The 19,651-nt window shown below is 28.5% G+C and overlaps 1 protein-coding gene across 1 annotated transcript; it reads left to right on the top strand.

The window, feature by feature from the left end:
- Positions 1–876: 876 nt before the first annotated feature.
- On the top strand, positions 877–18,707 carry LOC136092103 (uncharacterized). The gene is made up of 3 exons (XM_065819822.1): positions 877–1,159; positions 2,081–3,780; positions 18,663–18,707. The coding sequence occupies exons 1-3, from the start codon at positions 877–879 to the stop codon at positions 18,705–18,707; spliced, it is 2,028 nt and encodes a 675-aa protein (XP_065675894.1).
- The last annotated feature ends 944 nt before the right edge of the window (positions 18,708–19,651 follow it).

Below are 19,651 nucleotides of genomic sequence, written 5' to 3'. Positions count from 1 at the left end.
TTTTAGGGTTATGTCATGAGCATACAATACAAATAAACATACCTTTTTTGCGGTTTAGCCATTGAGTCGATAAGACGTGTTTTTTTCGAGCGTAAGTTTCAGGACTTTATATATTTTTGTTTTTTTCGTATTCTTTTTATTTCCTTTTCCTCATATTCTAACATTATTTCTTCTATATTATTGCTTTATCTTATTAGCTTATTAATTATTTTCTACTTTTAAATCATAGTATATTATATTGCCTATATTCGTGTCTAAAACAACAGTTTTGTCGTACTTCGCGCACCTATATTTATATATACCTATACTTATATACTTATATTTTATTATATATATTTTTATCTATATATTATTATTATAAAAATAGTTGTGACTAAGATTTTCTTTACGCTTTAGTTCGCTTATATTTTTACAGAGTTTACAAATTTGTCTTTTTTTTTTTTTTTTTTTTTCTTGTTTTAAAGAGTTTTGTAAACTTTTAAATTTTTGCTCGTTGTTTAACCGCCCACATTTAAGCGTGTAAACGAATTTCTTATCCATTGTTCTATTCAATAAGTTTTAAAATAAATTTTTAACCTTTTTCTAAATTTTTTTTCCCGCATTTTTTGTGCCTTGACAAAATCCAAAATTTATTATCCACTAATAAATATATTTACGGAAAATTTATCACTATATATTTACTTATAATTGTAATCAAATTACTAATATAAGTAAGTTATATACGTATAAATTTATTATATTAAGGTATATTCATATAATCATATAAAATATCAATTTTATTGAAATTTTAATTAAATTTTTAAAATTTGTAATAAATTGTATCAAATATTAAAAATTTAAAAACTTGCAGTTATTAATTGCATTTCATTGCTAATTATGTCAGCAATCGAAGTAATAGCTACCAACGCTTTTAAAGCGGCAGTAGATCTAAAGGATTTAAATGCTACTCTCATGAAAAGTTACCAGAACGATATTGCTCTTATGATCAAGGCAGCTCTACTTGTTGCACTTGCGGAAGAGAAACGATCTAGTGAATTAAGAGAAAAAGCCCTGAAAGACAAAATTGATTTACTGGTAAAACAAATTAATGAGTTGAAAGAAATAAACTCAACAGCCACACCATCATTTGCATCTTTGCTTAAGGACAAATTGGATGAGAGCAAGCAGCAGTCGCGAGTTAAATGTCATTGTAGTCGGTCTTAATAAGTCTAGTACTGTAGAAGATAAAAAGCTTGTTAAGGATTTTTTTGTAGCAACAGGATTGGAGGATAGCTATTGCTATCGCAAGTGTTAACCGCCTCAAAGAGAGCAAAAGCAAAACAAAATTGTCAAACTCGAACATTATCCAGGTTTCGCAATCAAATCTTTCATCTCGAGCGGAAATACTCAAAAAATGCGCACACCACAAACAAGAAATTTACAAGGGTGTCTACGTACGCGAAGACAGAACGCCAGAGCAACAAACCGAGTTTAACACCACACGCATCCAACTCAAAAAGCTTAACGACAAACTTGCCACTGCTATTATTCTCAATAATCCGTTTCGGAATGTTATACATCGAAGAACAGGTCGCATCTGCTGCATAGATGTCATCGAATCAATGTCCAATCAGTGCAAAGTATTTTCATCCCCAGCCAGAGCTCTGTCAGACTACGCTAACCACACAGCCGCTCCTAACTCAGAAATCTCCACTGCCATCTAGGCGTCCAAGACCAATAACTAAAGCAAAAGTAAAACCGAAACAACCCGACGCTTCTACAGTCTTACCTAGCCATCTAAGTTACTGGGCAAACAACCCATGTTAACTCAGCAATGAAAAACGCCAAGAGCTCTTTGCTAGACTATCAGCTTTACATATATTCAGCCGGCCACACGTCATATTTTTTGCGGAAACTTGGTTCACAGATTTATCAGACGTTACTGTACCCGGCTACCAACCACATCGCAAAGACAGAGACAAGAGGGGCGGTGGAGTTGCAATTTGCACAAGAGACGATATCATAGTCAACGAAGTTAGTTCTACTCAGCTCAACTCAACATCAATTGAGAAAATCTGGCGAAAAATAAAACTTGGTTAAGAATCATTTCTTCTCGGCTGTTTATATCGTCCACACGACGAAAATGATCAAGTTCTTACTCAGTGTATCACATCAATCACTACCGCTCAACAGATACTGCCTAATATAAACTGCTCTGCAATGCTACTGTATGGCGACTTAAATTTTAGCCATACGTCTTATGAGTCTATTGAAGTTAACGGCGGAATTGCAACTGTTGCTCACGTGAGAGGTGAGCGTCAAGGCGACATCAGGCTCCAAAAGTGCCTTGATGAATTTCACTTTACTCAGCTTATCACATTCCCAACCTACCGTTGTAGTCGACACGTCGAGCCTACTAGCACACTCAATCTTATAATAACAAATGAGCCAGACCGTGTAATCTTCATTAAACAAGGCTATTCTCTTGGTAACACTCCAATGGGCCAAGCACACTGCTTCATCAAAGGTCAATTCGCTGTTGCATGCCTCAACAACTCGCCTACTTTGACGCTTAAACCTCGACTCATTTGGAGTCGAGTAAACTACGCAGCAATATCAGCACATATTGCAGCTGTTGAATGGGAAACATTATTCACTGGACTAAATGCAAACGATGAGTACCAGCTTCTAGCAAACGTGTATAATAAAGTCACTAACCTACACATTCCGTCAACAACCACTCCCTTTACAGAAAAACAGGAGCAATGGGTAACACCAGAACTCATTGAAGCAGTCAAAGCTAAACGCACCTCTTGGGCCAAATACATTAATACAGGTCAAGATACGCACAAATTTCTCAAAATATTGCATCGCACTGCCTGCAAAAAAGTTGAAAAAATGGCCAAAGCTGGTAGGCAGAAGTACGAAGAGCTACTCGTCAGGGATTCCGAAAGCAACCCTAAACGCTTACATGCATATGTAAGAAGCAAGCAGAGCGTCAGTAACAACATTACATTGCTTGAAACAGTCAATAGCAACATCACAACCGATACCAGCGATATAAGCGCATCGTTAAATAACTATTTTCAATCAGTCTTTGTTTTAAAGCCCGAAGGTTCGATGCCAGGCTTTGAAAGTCGTACTGAAGCAGTTTGTGTCATCGATCCAGCAAGTTTCTGTATCGATATAGTACAAAAATGCCTAAACAACCTTGATGATAAAAAATCAACCGGCTACGATGGATTACATCCATGGGTCCTTAGTAAATTTTCAGCTACCTTTGCCAAGCCTCTTTCGCTTATCTATAAGTGCTCGTTTGCAACTGGTGTTGTTCCTGAATTATGGAAAAAATCGAATGTAACACCTATTTTCAAAAAGGGGAGTAGGCTTAAAACATCTAACTTCCGGCCAGTCTGGCTCACTTCCATACCTTGCAAAATTATGGACAGTATTTTACAAATAAGAATAACGGAACACTGCGTTGCTAATGGTCTAATTTCTCCAAATCAGCATGGCTTTTTTCATTGTAAGGGATGTGTATCAAACCTTTTAGAAACTCGGGATATCATGACGGAAGCAACTCATTGCAGACACGCAGTAGACGTCATTTACACAGACTTTGCAAAGGCGTTTGACAAAGTACCACATAAACGCCTTCTTCATAAGCTGAGAGCGTACTGTATTCAAGGCGCTCTTCTTGACTGGATTGCAGCTTGGCTAAGCAATCGATGTCAACGAGTGGTTACAAACGGCATTACTTCTGAATGGAGAGCAGTCAGTAGTAGAGTGCCTCAAGAATCGGTATTGGTCCCATTGCTATTCGTAATCTTTGTAAACAACCTGCCGGACAGTATTACTTAGCATATGAAACTGTTTGCCGACAACAGCAAAATAATAGGGATAATTAAAAAGGAGTCGGACAACATCACTCTCCAATATGACATTGATAGAGCAGTGAAATGGTCACATATTTGGCTCTTGCATTTCAACGTTGAGAAATGCAAAGTAATGCATGCTGGGCGCGGATGTAACAAGTCAACGTACAAATACTCAATGTTAAACGTCGACGGCACCCTTCGTCCTTTCGAAGAAACCGCAGTCAAAAGAGACCTTGGTGTGCTGGTCTCGAATGACCTTAACGTTAGACCGCAAATAGAGTCAGCCGCATCAGTAGCAAATAGAGTGCTAGGGCGACTCAAAAAAAACATTTCGCAGTCGCAGTTTTTATTTATGGCTCACTCTGTATCTCACTTATATTCGCCCCCATCTTGAGTTTGCTGTACAAGCCTGGTCACCTCATTTAAAATCAGACATTGCCATTTTCGAGCAAGTCCAACATCGAGCAACAAAAACAATATCGACTATTAAACACATGACCTATGAAGATCGAATCCAACGGCTCGGTTTAACAACTTTTGAAGAACGCCGCAAAAGAGCAGATCTTATCGAGCAATTCAAAATTACTCGTAAACTCGAGCTTGTTAATTTTGTCATCCCGCAAAATATTTCAAAAAGTAAAGATAAGTATATTCTAAGAGGCCATAACCATAAACTAGAACGTCAGATGGTAAAAAACTGCGAGGAGCGGTATAACTTTTTTTCAAATAGAATTGTCGCCCCATGGAATGCGCTTTCGCAAGAAGCAGTGAACGCTCAATCCATCAACGCTTTCAAAAACAACATAAGAAAGTAACTTTATAGATACAATTGCTGCTTTGTCTGTAGCTTCTGTATCTCCATGTTCGTCAGCATTGGGGGGGCCTGGTGTAGCACCTCATCAAATTATAAATAGATTATTGTATTTGTATTTGATCACTGAATAATAATAATAATACATACAAAAATACATACATACAAACACACATACATACATACATACATGCATACATACATACATACATACATACATACATACATACATACATACATACATACATACATACATACATACATACATACATACATACATACATACATACATACATACATACATACATACATACATACATACATACATACATACATACATACATACATACATACATACATACATACATACATACATACATACATACATACATACATACATACATACATACATACATACATACATACATACATACATACATACATACATACATACATACATACATACATACATACATACATACATACATACATACATACATACATACATACATCAAGATTTAAAATAAGTAAAGTTAAAAAATCTATTTTATATTAGAATATAAAAATAATTATGGGGTAGGTAAGAGGGCAATATATTTTTGAAAGACCAGAAATACAAACACATGTTTTCAATAGATAAAATGATTTTTTTAAGTTTTCTCTTAAATGAGTTGTAATTCCATTTTTATGAAAAGTCAAAATACTTTGAAACTATTTTATTTCATAGAAAAGCTCCTCGAAATGAAATACAAGATTAACCAAAGTTAGTATGCGAAAATGGTTGTTGAATTAAATTTTAATTTCGCAGTTCCAATTTGCTTTTTTCTTTTAGTGAGAACAAGTTTTAAAAAAGGAGTGGGGGAATTGCTGATTTTACATTTATACATAAAAGGAAGAACTTTAAAAACATTAAATTGATATTTAAAATATTCATTTCGAATAAAAGAGGTCTAGAATAAGTAAATTAGTCATTAAAAATTAAAACACGTGCAATATGCTTCTGTTGACGATGAAAAGGTTCTTGTATACTTTTATTGACACTACCTCAAGAAATACTAACGTGGTTAAGATAGAAATTACAAAATTAACAATACAATTGGATTAAAGAATGTTTATTAAGGAAGCTTCTTGTTTTGTACAGTACTCCTATCCTTCTAGCAATTTTGTTATTTAGATTATTAATGTGATTTTTCTATTTGAGGTTTTCGTCGATATAAGTGCCAAAAAATTTTGTAACATTTGTTTGCTTTATTTTAATATTATCAATAAAAAGAAAAGATTATTTTGAAGTTTTTTTTTTCGAAGCTTGCTGAAAGAGAATCCATTTAGTTTTTTCAATATTAATTGAAAATTTGTTTGATTTAAACCAGTTAGAAACTTTGTTAAGTTCAGCGTTCATATTGTTAAATAATGTTGCAAGGTCATTGCTTGTTAAAATAAGATTAGTCTCATCAGCAAACATAATTGTCATTCGGCTCGAAGCTTTGTAGAGGTCATTGATATATATTAGGAAAAGTAATGGAACCTTGTGGCACTCCACACGTTGATCTATTAAGTTTAATGAAAACGATGAATCGGTTTGAATCAATTTTTTGAGATTAGTTAAATAGCTTGTTAATAACAGTAAATCATTCCCAGTGAATTCATAATGCTCTAATTTTTTTATAAGAGTTCTATTATTTATTGTATTGGAGGCTTTCAGTAAGTCTATAAAGATTCCTAGTGTGTATTGTGATGTTTTAAAGGAATCAGTAATACCTGTAATTAGTAGAAATATTGCATGTTCCGCATAAATATTTCTTTTAAACCCATATTGATTATGATATAATATTTTATTTATAGACAAGTGATTTATTCGATTATATAAAATATTTTTTAGAACTTTTAGAAATACTGGGAGAATAGACATTGGTTGATAGAGATTAACATTGGTTAATTCACCTACCTTAAATATAAGGATAACTCTAGCTAATTTAAGTTGGTCAGGAAATATTGATTGGCTAATCAAAACGGAAAAGATATTAAAGAGAGTATTTTTAATAATATCATTTGAACCAATTATAATATTTTCGTCTATATTGTCTGGACCAATCGTTTTATTAGGTTTAATCATTTTTGAAGCAGTCTCGAATTCGATGAAAGATTCTTCTAATTCATTTAGAGAAGTGTTAGTATGAGAGATAAAATCCTTTATTGAGTTTGTCATTATAGGAATGTCTTTTGGTAAATTTGGTCAGACTGATAAAAAATATTCGTTTATTTCTCTCGCTTTTTCTTTAGGGTCATACAAAAGCTCATTATTTATTTTAATAGCATTGGCGAAGAACATGTATTGATTTTATTATTCCTCATCATTTCATATATAAATTGCCATTTTCGTTTGGAATCGTTTTTGTATTTGTTGAATAAGTCGCAATAGTAATTGTAATATGAGTTTCAAACTTATGTTTTGCATAAGTCTCGCAGAGTACTTTACTTTCAATTGTTTTTATTATTAGGCATTTGATATATAGTTTTTGTTCAATTTTTGAGGATTTTAAATGTCTTTTAGTTATATACACAGTGTTTTATTTATTTTAAATGTCTTTTAGTGATCCATGGTGTCTTTATACATATTGTTTGTTTTATAAATTTCCCATTTAGGGAAGTTTACAAGTTTACAACTTTATATATAGTTTTCAGAAATGCATCATGTATAATGTTTGCATCTGACAAAAAATATATCAGTACTTTGTATGACGTTGTTATAGGGTAATTCTTCCTTAAATGATATACAATTTTTTTTCGTTTATCAAGCGTTTGATCAAGATTTGGTTTTTGTGTGTTATTTAATTGGTGCTATTATTTATAAAGAAAAAAGTAGGAAAATGATCAGATGTGTCACTTTTATGTATTCCTTTTTTAATTAATTTATTTAAGGTAACAGTCGTTATAATATTGTCCCATAATTAGGCTGACGTTGCAGTTACCATTTTTGGTTTAATTATTAAAGGAATTGTTAGTTTATTTTTTAAAGGATGTATTTTCAAAAAATCATTAAAAAAATTTCAATATTCCAGTTTATATGATATTCAATAAAATCTAAGTTCATATCATCAATTAAATAAATTAGTTTTTTTTTGTGAAAGCCTTTTCTTATTATAGTATTTAAAATATATAAAATATAGTATTTAAAATATATAAAATATAGTATAAAGTATAGTAAAATTAAAATATAGTATTTCTTATTATAGTATTTCAAAACTTGTTAAATTTTTCAATTACGCCTGTAGGTAACAACAACTTGAAAGTGCATTTTTAGTTTTTTTTTGTTTGAAATTTCAATTGTTAAAACCTCTTTATTGGCATCAGAATTACTCATGTCAGGTCAGATAATAAACTGCGAATTTATGTTTATATAAATAAAAACACATCTACCTCGCTTTTTAGTTTTACGCGCAAGCGGGAATATTAAAACCTAATACGTAGAGATTTGCGTTTAAGTCAGCGTCGTCTGAGTTGCACCACGTTTCTGTTACACATACTATGTTAAAATATTTGAAGTTTCCTCCAAATCATTACAAAAATTTTCAAAGTTTTTTTTTTAAGCTTCTAATGCTAAAATCAATAACATTATCCATTATAACGTTTTTATATTAATAATTTAGAAAATTTCACTATAATTGTTTTCTTTTTCTTTGAATCTCCAGATTCTTTTTCCCCCGTTCTATGTGCTTGTTCAATGATTATATTATTTTTGATTCCAAGTTTTCCTTTTATTAGTTCTTGTATTTTATTTTCACTTACTATTTTCATTCTCACTTTCTGTAACACCATTAAACCTCAGATTAATACGCCGACTTCGTTCTTCGAGTTCAGCAAAGTTATCGTTCATATCATTACTTTCAGTTAAAGTGTTTTTGTAACTTTTATTTTTTTCCACTTTCCTTTGAGGATTCTGCAAAATCGACTAAAACTTTTTGTATTTGTCGCTACTGATTTCTTATAATCATTAAGTTCATTTTTTTAAACTTTATTTTTTTCTTGAAGCGATTGTATTTTTTGCTGAATTTTATCAAACTTCTCATTGAAACATTTCATTATTGTGTATTCATGCATTTCTAAAACTTTATTTGTGACATATTAAACTTGCCACTTTATTTTTATTTTCTTATCTCCGTTAACTCTTCAAATATCTCTTAAGAGATAATAAAAATAAAATGACACGTCCGATTGCCAAAAAAGTACCGAAAAAGTACAAAAAATAAAAAATGATGCTTTTTTAAATGAACTTTTCAAATCTTTAACGTTTCTGAATTATCTTTTTTTTTAGTTTTTCATTAAATATTTGCCCAATAGTTTTTAGGAACTCTCATTTTTGGGTAGTTTGGAGGATTTGCTGTTTTAGGCACAACTTTTACGTCATTTTATTTATACCATTCCAGAGCCAGTTTACTATAATGGCTTGAAGCTAAATCAGGTCAGAACACACGTCTGCTATCGTTTGATTAAATGAAAAGTAAAAGTCGTTTTTATTAACTCTCTATAGTATATACTTTACGAGCTAGTGTGGGCTCGGAAATATAGGGTACTGATTTTTGCCACACCTGCAATTAGCTTGTCAAACCAAGACTCTATTTAGCAAACTTATCATGTTTTGTGCATTTAAATTTTTTACTAGCTTTTTCTCTATATTTGGAAATAAGTCATCCATTAAGTACGCACGCTGAAAATTTAGAAATTTAATCCCCCACCCCCTGATGCATCGCGTACTTTCAAATTCCCCCTCCCCCTTCTCCAACCTCTCTTAAAAAAATACATACCCTTTTAAAATACATTCCTGCCCTACCGTCTATGAATTAAAAAAGTTTTAAAAAGATTCACAAGACTTAATACAATTCAAGCTAGAACTTTTGCTTTTTACAAACTTATTATAAAGAAGAAAAATGCATGTAGTAAAAGTATAAACGTTTTAAAGACGTTTAAAAGTAGTTTATAATTTTTTTTATAGAGTTTATATGAAGCTTTCATGAAAAGTTTTCATCAAATATGACTCCTAAAAAATTAACGTATGTTTGTTATTAGATGTTATTTTTTATTATTTAAGAAGTTTGGTAAAATAAGATGTATTTTTAACGCTTTTATTTTGATTTGTAAATGAAGAAAACTTAAAGTTTTAAACATCAAAAGACAGTACTTGAAAAAAAAAAAAAAAAAAAAAAAATGAAAAGAAAAAAATTAATTTATTTTATTTAATTCTTCGTTTACTACTTTTTAAAATGTTTTAAAAATAAAAATGGTTGGAGTCTACTGCGCATTAAGTAAAATAGATTTTATGATAAAGAAAAAGTATTTATTTATAAGAAAATATAAGGTCGTAAAATAGAACGCTGTCAAAATTATTTTATTGGTTTATATTAAATTTGGTTGTTTTACGTTTTTACAATGAAATATTTGAACCTGAATATACATATAAATATAGGGTGAAGGTGCCGATTGTGGAATAGTAACGAAATGTGGAATACAGGTGTTTTTCAGATATTGTTAGAGGCATCTACTTTCTAATAGCTGAATGTCATGCGTGGTGGCACTTTAAGTTATTCGATCATGTTGTCCTAATCTCATGTGCAAATATAATCTTTTAATAATTTAACCAGAAAGTAAACGCCTCCTTCCTTACTAATATCGCTTATTGGGCTAGAGCCGGCGTCACAAACCTCTTCATTCTGAGCGAGAACTTTAACCACTGCTCCACCGCTGCTCGATTTAGGAGACCAAAAATGCAGATGGAACTTGATAATTTGGATGAGGTGGTTTATGATGTAAAAGCTATTGATGGATCAATGGAAATTAAAAACGTAAGGCTGTCTTTTTGAAATCCATAAAAAAATGATTGACAAACTCAAGTATCGTGTGATCAGTTGAATGTTTTTTGAAATCGAATTGCATAATATAAGACAGGTTTATTTCAATTAAATGAATACTAGGCTATTCTACATAATTTGTTGACGCCGTTACGAGAAATAATATAGAACAAATATTTAAATATTGCCAAATAATTAAAAAAAATTCTTTTTTATTTCTTTTTTAAAAAATGTTTTCTACCAAAGAAAACTTTGAAGTAACTTCTAATACTTTACAGTTTTATTTTATATATTTTTTGTAAAACGTGACTTTGTGATTTTTTTTTTAAATTTTACTTACTCTGTAAAGATTCTATTATATATTACGAATTTGTAAAGATTAAAAAAAACAAAAAACAAAAACTCATTGATTATTTTAATGAAAATTCAACAAGAAGAAAATGTATTGATCATCAAAGTTTTCGAAAAGACATTTTAAATTTGGCTTAAACTTATTTAAAGATAAAAAGTTTTAACTGCATTACTTATTATAATTATTTTGATTATGCAACCGGTGCCGATGAGACGGCTACCGGTGCCGATGAGAGTACGGAGGAAAGAAAAAAGTTTTTGTTTTGTTTGTTTTTTTTTGCTTTAAACTTGATTTAACAAGTTTCAATCACAAACGAAAAAAAAAGTATTTTAATGTTTTTTTAATGTTATTTTAATATTAAACTAACACTCTAAATATTAAACTTTAAATTTTTGGTTTTATTTTTAATAGTATACGAAATTTCATTTTTTTACATTTATGTCTAAGGGGTTGATGATAAAACATACCAACAACCAACTTTTCTCCTTTCTACTGTTATTAGTAAGCAATACTTATGGCAATAGAAACATATGCAGTTAATATCTTACGAAATGTAAGATATTAACATTATACGGCAAAAAATAAATACAAGTTTATCCGCAAAAAACAGATGATGAAGCTGTGCGGTATTTTTATAATATAAAAAACTAAAATTGATGCGTATAAACTTACGGTATTGTGTCAATGTGTGTTTATTTATAGGTTTTAAAGAAAAGAGTCGTATTGAAGTTATAGATAAATTATTAATTTTTATTAATAAATTTAATTATCAAAATATCGTAAGTTTATACGCGCGTATAAACTTACGATATTTTGATAATTAAATTTATTAATAAAAATTAATAATTTATCTATAACTTCCATATGTCTCTTTTCTTTAAAACCTATAAATAAATACACATTATAACTATTTATTGAATGAACCAATTGTAATTTTGAAACAAATTCAATAAACTTTCTACAATTTCAATAAAATGTCTGCAATTCATTGTCTAAAGTGAGTCTGTTGCGTACCCGATTCTTTGGAATAAAATTGCGTACCCGATTCATTGGAATAAAATAGTTAAATAATCTTTAGAATGAAATAGTTTTACTAAATTATGATTTGACTATTTTTTTATTCTTTTTAATGTTAGGTAGACAAATAAATTTAAACAAAGTTTTAACTTTATATGAAAACTTAGAATATATTTTGTAATACAATTACTATAAAACCCCAATTTTTTATGCTTTATGGAGAAAAGTAAAAAATTTCATGTTAATAATAAAAGCATATTTTCTTAAACAACATGTATAAGTTAATACAGTCATTTTATGACTATGGCTTAAAAAAAAAAAAAAAGTAAAAAATTATGACCTCACAATATTTTTTCCAATATGGCTTGAAAGATTGACAGGTTTTAGTTAACTAATAAAACTGAAAAAACTTTTTTTCTAAATTTTCCTATAGACTTTAAAATTACAACAGTAAAATTTAATATCTTCATATTAAAATAATAGTAATTCTCCATGTTTTCATTATAAAGTTAATTTTTGGTTTCATCAAAAAATCATAAAATATAAATTTATTTTGCTTTTTTTTTGCCACTTCAGTACGTTTATCCAAACATTTTTCACTAATATAAAAACTGTCGATTGAAAGTTTATTTACTAATTTTGAAACCACAATGGGTGTTAAATCTAATTTTTTTCGAAGTGCCTTAAACAAAATAGAAATTAATTGTAGGATTTAAAATTTCATTACATAATCATTTGTTTGTTAAAAAGTTATAGACATTTTAAATCAATTATTTGCCCATTTCCTCAAAAAAATAACTTTAAACGCTTACGATTTTTAAGCAAAAATATTTTATCAGATGAAATTTAAAATCTGGCAATAAATTTTAATTTTTTAAATATAAAATTGGAATAGAAAAGTTATAAGGGGTGTTACACTAGGGAAGGGTACTGAGAGTCAACGTTATATGTTTACCTTAGATTAGTATTCGTACCATTAGTAAATAAAACATGAAATGTAAAAACTTTTATTTTAGAATATATATATATATATATATATATATATATATATATATATATATATATTCATATATATATATATATATATATATATATATATATATATATATATTCATATATATATATATATATATATATATATATATATATATATATATTCATATATATATACATATATATATATATATATATATATATATATATATATATATATATATATATATATATATATATATATATATATATATATATATATATATATATATATATATATATATATATATATATATGTATATATATATGAAATAACTCCAATCAGTCTTGTACCCTTAAAAATAAATTTAAAAAATCCGGTATTTTTGATAAAGTTTTCATTAACATTTTCAAGTTTGAGAATAGTTGACTTTGATCACATGGATTAAAAAACAAACTTAAAATCTCATTCTTTTTTTTTGAGGACCTTAGTGATACTTTACATAAAAATTTGTATCAAGAATTTTATATTTTAGTTTTACAAACAAACTTTTCATAATATATAAGTTCAATATATAAACACCACAAGCAAAATAAATGTATATACAAATTGATTCACCTAGATATTTAGAAAAATGGTGTATAACAAGGTTGTATGTAATGAGAGCCAAGGCTAGACTACCATAAACACCGAAATTAGGGGTAGTTAGGCAAAATTGAGAAGCTCATTTGCAATTATAGGGGCCATTTCGCAAATTTAAGGAGCTTATTTTTTTAGTTATATCTAAGTGAAAAATTTTAATTTGGAACTCTAATTACAGGTTTTAGGGATAAAAAACTGTTCTTATTAGAAACCAAAAGTTTTGCCAAAGTGCTATATACCTTATAACAAAGAGCATCTTAACATGTGGATCAAGAATTAAAAAAAGGAAGACTAAAACTCAACTCAAAAGATATTCTTTTTCCTGTACCAATTAAAGTCTGTAAAAGATGTTTAAATGTTATTGGAACCAGGATTAGCACACATCTGTTGGGTGAGAATCTAAAGAAGCAACTTGATAAAGATAAAATAATATTATTTAGATTGTTGAATTTCTATTAAAATTTAATTAGAAGTAAAATTCTAAAACAACAAAGAGTTAAACAACTTTATGCATGACTTAATACATTTTTATTTCAATGAGAGACGTGAAGAAATGCATAACGTTGCACATTTTTATTTCGATGACAGACGTGACGAAATGCAATGTCCCAATATACTTAAACGAATGTTTGAAAAACAACGCTATTTAATCAAATTTGCGACTTTCAGAACTTCAATTAATGTTAAAAACATCAAAAATCTCTTCTAACGTTTTTTTTTTACTGACTCAACTCAACTCATCTTTGCTCTTGGTGCATATCTAGCAAAGATGAAGTTCAAAGTTTTTAATTTCAATGTGAACATAGAACGTTTGGAATGATTAGATTATTAGCTAGTTATTACAAAAATGCTTGCAGAAAAAAAATGAGTAAACAAAAATTATTTGCTGCATTTATTATTATCTGTGTGAACCAAGCACTTTTAGATCTACTAGATGAAACATAAATCATAAAAGTTCTTGCTTTCATGCAGCTACCAGTTTTTGCTTCCATTTAAAACAAAAATGACATCCATTTAAAAACAACCATAACGAATGTCATGATTGTTTTAAATGTATGTCATGCTTGTTTTTTGAAACAGCTATGACATTCATTAAAAATATTGTGACAACCAATAAATTAATATAATATTAATAAAAAATAAGTTCAAACAAATAAGATATAAATGAAACCTTTTTTTTTGTGAATAATACAGAGTGTTGAGATTGCGTATGCGTTAAATTTTGTAATTGAAAATCACTATTGTTTTAATTGATTGTCACGATGTTTAAAAGCCGTGGCGCAGTGGTTAGAGTTCTGGCTCAGAACCCAGAGGTCCTAGGTTCGACGCCAGCTCTTGCCCAACAAGCGACATTGGTTCGGAAGGAGGCGTGAACTTCCTGTTAAATGCTCTCCCACGGTGCTCTGTGATAAGACCGTAAGGACTTCTGGGAGCACCTAAAATAAATAAAAAAAAAAAAAAAAAAAAAAAAATGAATGTCATGGTTGTTTTAAATCGATGTCATGTTTGTTTTAAATGGATGCAAAAACCGGTACATCTTCTCAGTTGAAACACTAACAAGATTTTTAATTGTCTTTATTATTTATTCTATGTTCTATGTAAAATATCACTAAAATCCATTAAAAAAAAAAAAAGATCAAAAACTTTTTTGAATATTTTTTAATCCAAATGATGGAAGAAAAATTAAAATTCATTGCCAGATTTCAAATTTCATTCAATAAAATGTTAGTTCAAAAGTTATAAACATTTAAAGTTATTTTAAGATCGGCAAATAATAGGCCAAAAATGTCTATAGCTTTTTTAACAACAAATTATTTATAGATGAAATTTTAAATCCTTGTAGACAGCTTGCATTAAAGATTTAATCCAATTTCTGATTCTTTGACAAAGCTTAATCTCAAGTATATTGAAGAAGCGTTAAAAGACATAGCACCTAATTTCATCCTCTTTAATGCCATACTTTAATGAGAGATTGATTTTTTTTTAAAAGTTACAAAGGAAATTAGTTCTCCCCAATCAAATCTATTGAGTGTTGATGATTTACTGGCAATATCAAAAGATATCTTAACAGAATATTCAAAAAATATATAACAATTCAAATGACACTAACAAATATTGAAAAAATAGAGCAGTTAACCAAAGGTCAAAATAAATATAATTTAAATTTAGTTTAAGATATTGTTAAGGCGGCTCAACCCTTTATAAGATGTAAAAAAAAATCATTATTTTTTTTTGCTGCTTTTTTTATCTAGTTTAAACATTGCAGATTCCAAAAATATATTGTTTGAGATGAATTATACGTTCCATTATGTTATGGTATAGGGTTGATAGTGTTATCCATGACAACACCTTACCAACCGTGTCAGCTTTGTTTTGTTTGCTCATTTTTTGACATAAAACTTTTAATTTGAACTGCAAAATGCATTTTTCAAGTCGACCTCTTTGTTTTACGGCATTCTGTTATTTACAAGTTATAGTTTTGATTTTAATGATGACATTTAAAAAGGAATAAGTTATGTTGTTTATGTTGTGTTGATGTCACAGTTGCTATAGTGATTTCTTCCTATATTTTTTTATATATCTCAATAATACATATAACTGCATTTATTCTCTATATGTTTATAGAGTTATTAAATATAGGTAATAATAAAAATAAAGTAAGATTAAACAGAAAAAGACAGTTTACAATTAATAGATATGCATGCACTGCAAAAAATTAAATGTGATTAACCACAAGTAAAAAAAGCTGTTTCGTTATCGAAAATCAGATGAATCATTTCGGTTGACGAAGGAGATTTGAACTCTTTATAATAGCTCATTTTTTAATACTGAATAGTTGTCATGGCATGGTTGTCTTCAACTTTTAAGTAGATTACTTAGATTGTGTTGGCAAGGTCACTGTCAGCCTTGACCGGATAAAAAAATTGGGACTCTCGCATAACCTTAAACTAAAATATATCTTGTGATTGGAGTTAAAAATTTTACTCCTCTCCTAAGATAAAAAATAAAAACATTCAAGAAGTTAATATTTGTGTTGTAATAAGTTTTCGCGAGATTGGTTTTGCCCTCGAACAACAAAGAGCCGGTGTAAATAGCAAAGAGATAAACTTAAAAGTACAAGTACAAGATAAAATTGCATCTTGCAATCTACAAGGCACATTTAAATTTGCCTCTAGCTATAAACAAAGATATTGAAAGCATCTTTACATATTTTGGCTCTGAAAATATTCTATAAAAATGATTAGATGGGTTTACCCAAAATCCAAATGAAGCTTTAAACCAATTAGTTTGGAATAAGTGCTCAAAGTCTCATTTTGTGTCACGAACTGTTTTAAAAATGGAAGTATATTCTGCTATCATTAAATATAATGGGTAATTAAAAAGGCCTTATTGAACTTAATAATGTATTCAAACTGTTAAATTTGACTGCTGGGAAGTACTTTTGCAGCTAAACAACAATAAAAGACAATACTCGTATCAAACAAATTAATAGTAAAATGAGCAAAAAAAAAGAAAAACACAGAGGAAAATTAAAAGTGCAGCTAAAAAGAATTCTTTGACAACAAACAAACAAAAAAAAGACAGAGAGTGAAACTTATAGTTCTGAGGCACTACTGGTTTATATTTGTATACTATTTACTTCATTTTTCATTTTTCTCAGAAATAAGTTTTTGTTAAGTTCACTTGAATTCAAACGACAATTATTAGTACTTTTATTCAAGCAATTGACTTGAAATTTTCACAGAGTTTTCTTCAATATCGGAACTAGGTTCTGAACTATAAACAACTATTTAGAACAAGCATAATTTTATCAAACATATTACCTGTAAACTTAGTCTAGAGACTTTTTTATGGATTTTTAAATAATTTAGTAAAAAAGGGTAGAGCGACCCTAAAGAAATTAATTTTATTTTATTACACCCATACATGGGATCAGGGAGCAAAATTTTTAGTTTGAGCAAGTTCTTAGACTCCATCTCCTTAATTTTTTGTAAAACATTTTTATATGACTCCAGTATCAATATTAAATATTTCAAGTTTGTACCGTCTCTAAGGTTTTTTAACTTGAACACCATTCGTTAAGGCTGCCTTTATTTTATATTATATCGACAGAATATTTTTAAAATTTAGATTATAACTGTACAACGTTTGTACAGGTATAACCAGTTTCTGGCAGGGCTGTGGAGTCGGAGTTAGAGTTGGAGTCGTGGACTTCACTCCAATAATAAAACTTCTCGGTTTTGCACGTGCATGTACAAATAATCAACCTTAACCCTTCAAAATATTTTTCATGTATTTAACAAAAAAATTTCTGTTTAAATTATCGCCTTATATTTTTTAAAGAATTCAAAGAATTTTTAAAAAATTTCGCTCTGGAGACGGAGTCGGAGTTAGAGTCGGAGTTGGAGTCAAACTCTGAAAATTTCAACAATTGGAGTCGGAGTTGGTACTTTTTTTTACGACTCGACACCTTTGGTTTCTGGTTTACTTTTTTTTTCACATGCAATATTTCCACTGGGGTGTGTTATATTTATTTCAAACTTATTACGAAAGTTTGCAGGAAAGAGATTACTGTTGAAACGATACATAAAAGTTAAATGTTGATAGATATCTGTTTGATGTGTGAACACACTCGATTATGCCAATAATTTCTGTATATTATATTGAAATTTATTTGAGCAAGCCAGAATAAATGTTTATTAGCAAGAATAACTTATAATCTTATAATGGCTTATTTTTTATTAACTAACCATTTACAATATTATCAGACAACTTATGGGAAAGATTTTCTTGATGCTTTTTTTTTTTTTTTATATACAGCTTATGATTTACTTATTCAACGTTTAACGTAAGTGAGAATGATAGCCTAAACCATGTATTTCCTTTATTTAGTTCATACATTATTTATCATAGTTTGTCATACATATTTTATCATATTCATATGAAGCGTACACGGGAAAAAACGGCAGTCACATTTAAAACGTTTCGAGAAAGTATATATTAATTATTTATAAAAGTCTTTGTATACAGTTTGGAAAAAAAAAATTTAATAAAAGTTACAAATATTTTATTAAAAATGTAAACTTCATATAAATTATTCAAGATTTAATTTTTTCTAATTTACTTTTATGCTTTATATGAAAACTTTTATAATTGATTAATATAGGGGAGAGTGGTACTGAATGGACCTTCTACTGAACGGTCCATTTGAAAAATAAGAACTTAACAAGCGGTGAATTGCTTTTTTTTCATTGCATATACATTTTATGTACTCAAAGTCTCTTTGGTATTTCTTATTAAACTTTCTTCGTAATAATGCATTTATATTTTTATTTAAAATTTTTTTTTAAACACAAAAGTAATTTTTTATCTTTTCAATTTATTTCAATTTACACTAAATTTTTAAAGTAAAGTTAACTATGATTAATAATAATGTTATAGATATATATTTTTTACATTGTATAACATTACAATGAAGGTTAAATGATTTACTGATTGCTTTATTTATATGGAGGACATGTGAAAGTTGATAAGTGTACTGGATGAACCACCATTGATTGTACTGAATGGACAGGTTCATCTTCCTGTAAGAGTATTCATCGCGCTTCAGTATGTTACTTACTAAAATAAAAACAGAATTTTAAAATTTAAACAAACAATGGAAGTGTGAACTAGGAAATAAAAAAACAAAGCCTTTAGCAATCTACTTATTTACATACCTAGGTAATAAGTTTAATTTGTAGTTTATTTCATTATTTGAATAATTTGACATGTCGTAATATTAGATATATTAAATAACGATATATTAAATTACGTAAGTTATTATTATTTAACTTCTCAGGTTAAATGAAGGATAATTATTACGAATAAGAAGTAAGGATAAGTAAAAAAATTGAGTATCAAAATTTTTAAAAAACATCGAGAAACATTACGAATGTAATGATACTTAATCAAATATCTAGGTTTCTTGTAATAAAAAATATCTTGCATAACAAATTATCAGTAGCTTCTACAATGATATAATATATATAATATATATATATATATATATATATATATATATATATATATATATATATATATATATATATATATATATGTATATATATTTATATATATATATATATTTATATCTATATATATATATATATATAT

Source organism: Hydra vulgaris, chromosome 15, assembly GCF_038396675.1.
Source record: "Hydra vulgaris chromosome 15, alternate assembly HydraT2T_AEP".
Lineage (NCBI taxonomy): Eukaryota > Metazoa > Cnidaria > Hydrozoa > Anthoathecata > Hydridae > Hydra > Hydra vulgaris.
The sequence above is the reverse complement of the archived record's forward strand: the minus strand, read 5'-3'. Positions and strand labels throughout refer to the sequence as shown.

Coding starts and splice junctions, on each gene's coding strand:
- LOC136092103 (XM_065819822.1), top strand. CDS start 877: ATGTCAGCAATCGAAGTAATAGCTACCAACGCTTTTAAAGCGGCAGTA. Junction 1,160..2,080: donor TAAGGACAAATTGGATGAGA/GCAAGCAGCAGT, acceptor AACTTGGTTAAG/AATCATTTCTTCTCGGCTGT. Junction 3,781..18,662: donor GTAGAGTGCCTCAAGAATCG/GTATTGGTCCCA, acceptor TGATTAATATAG/GGGAGAGTGGTACTGAATGG.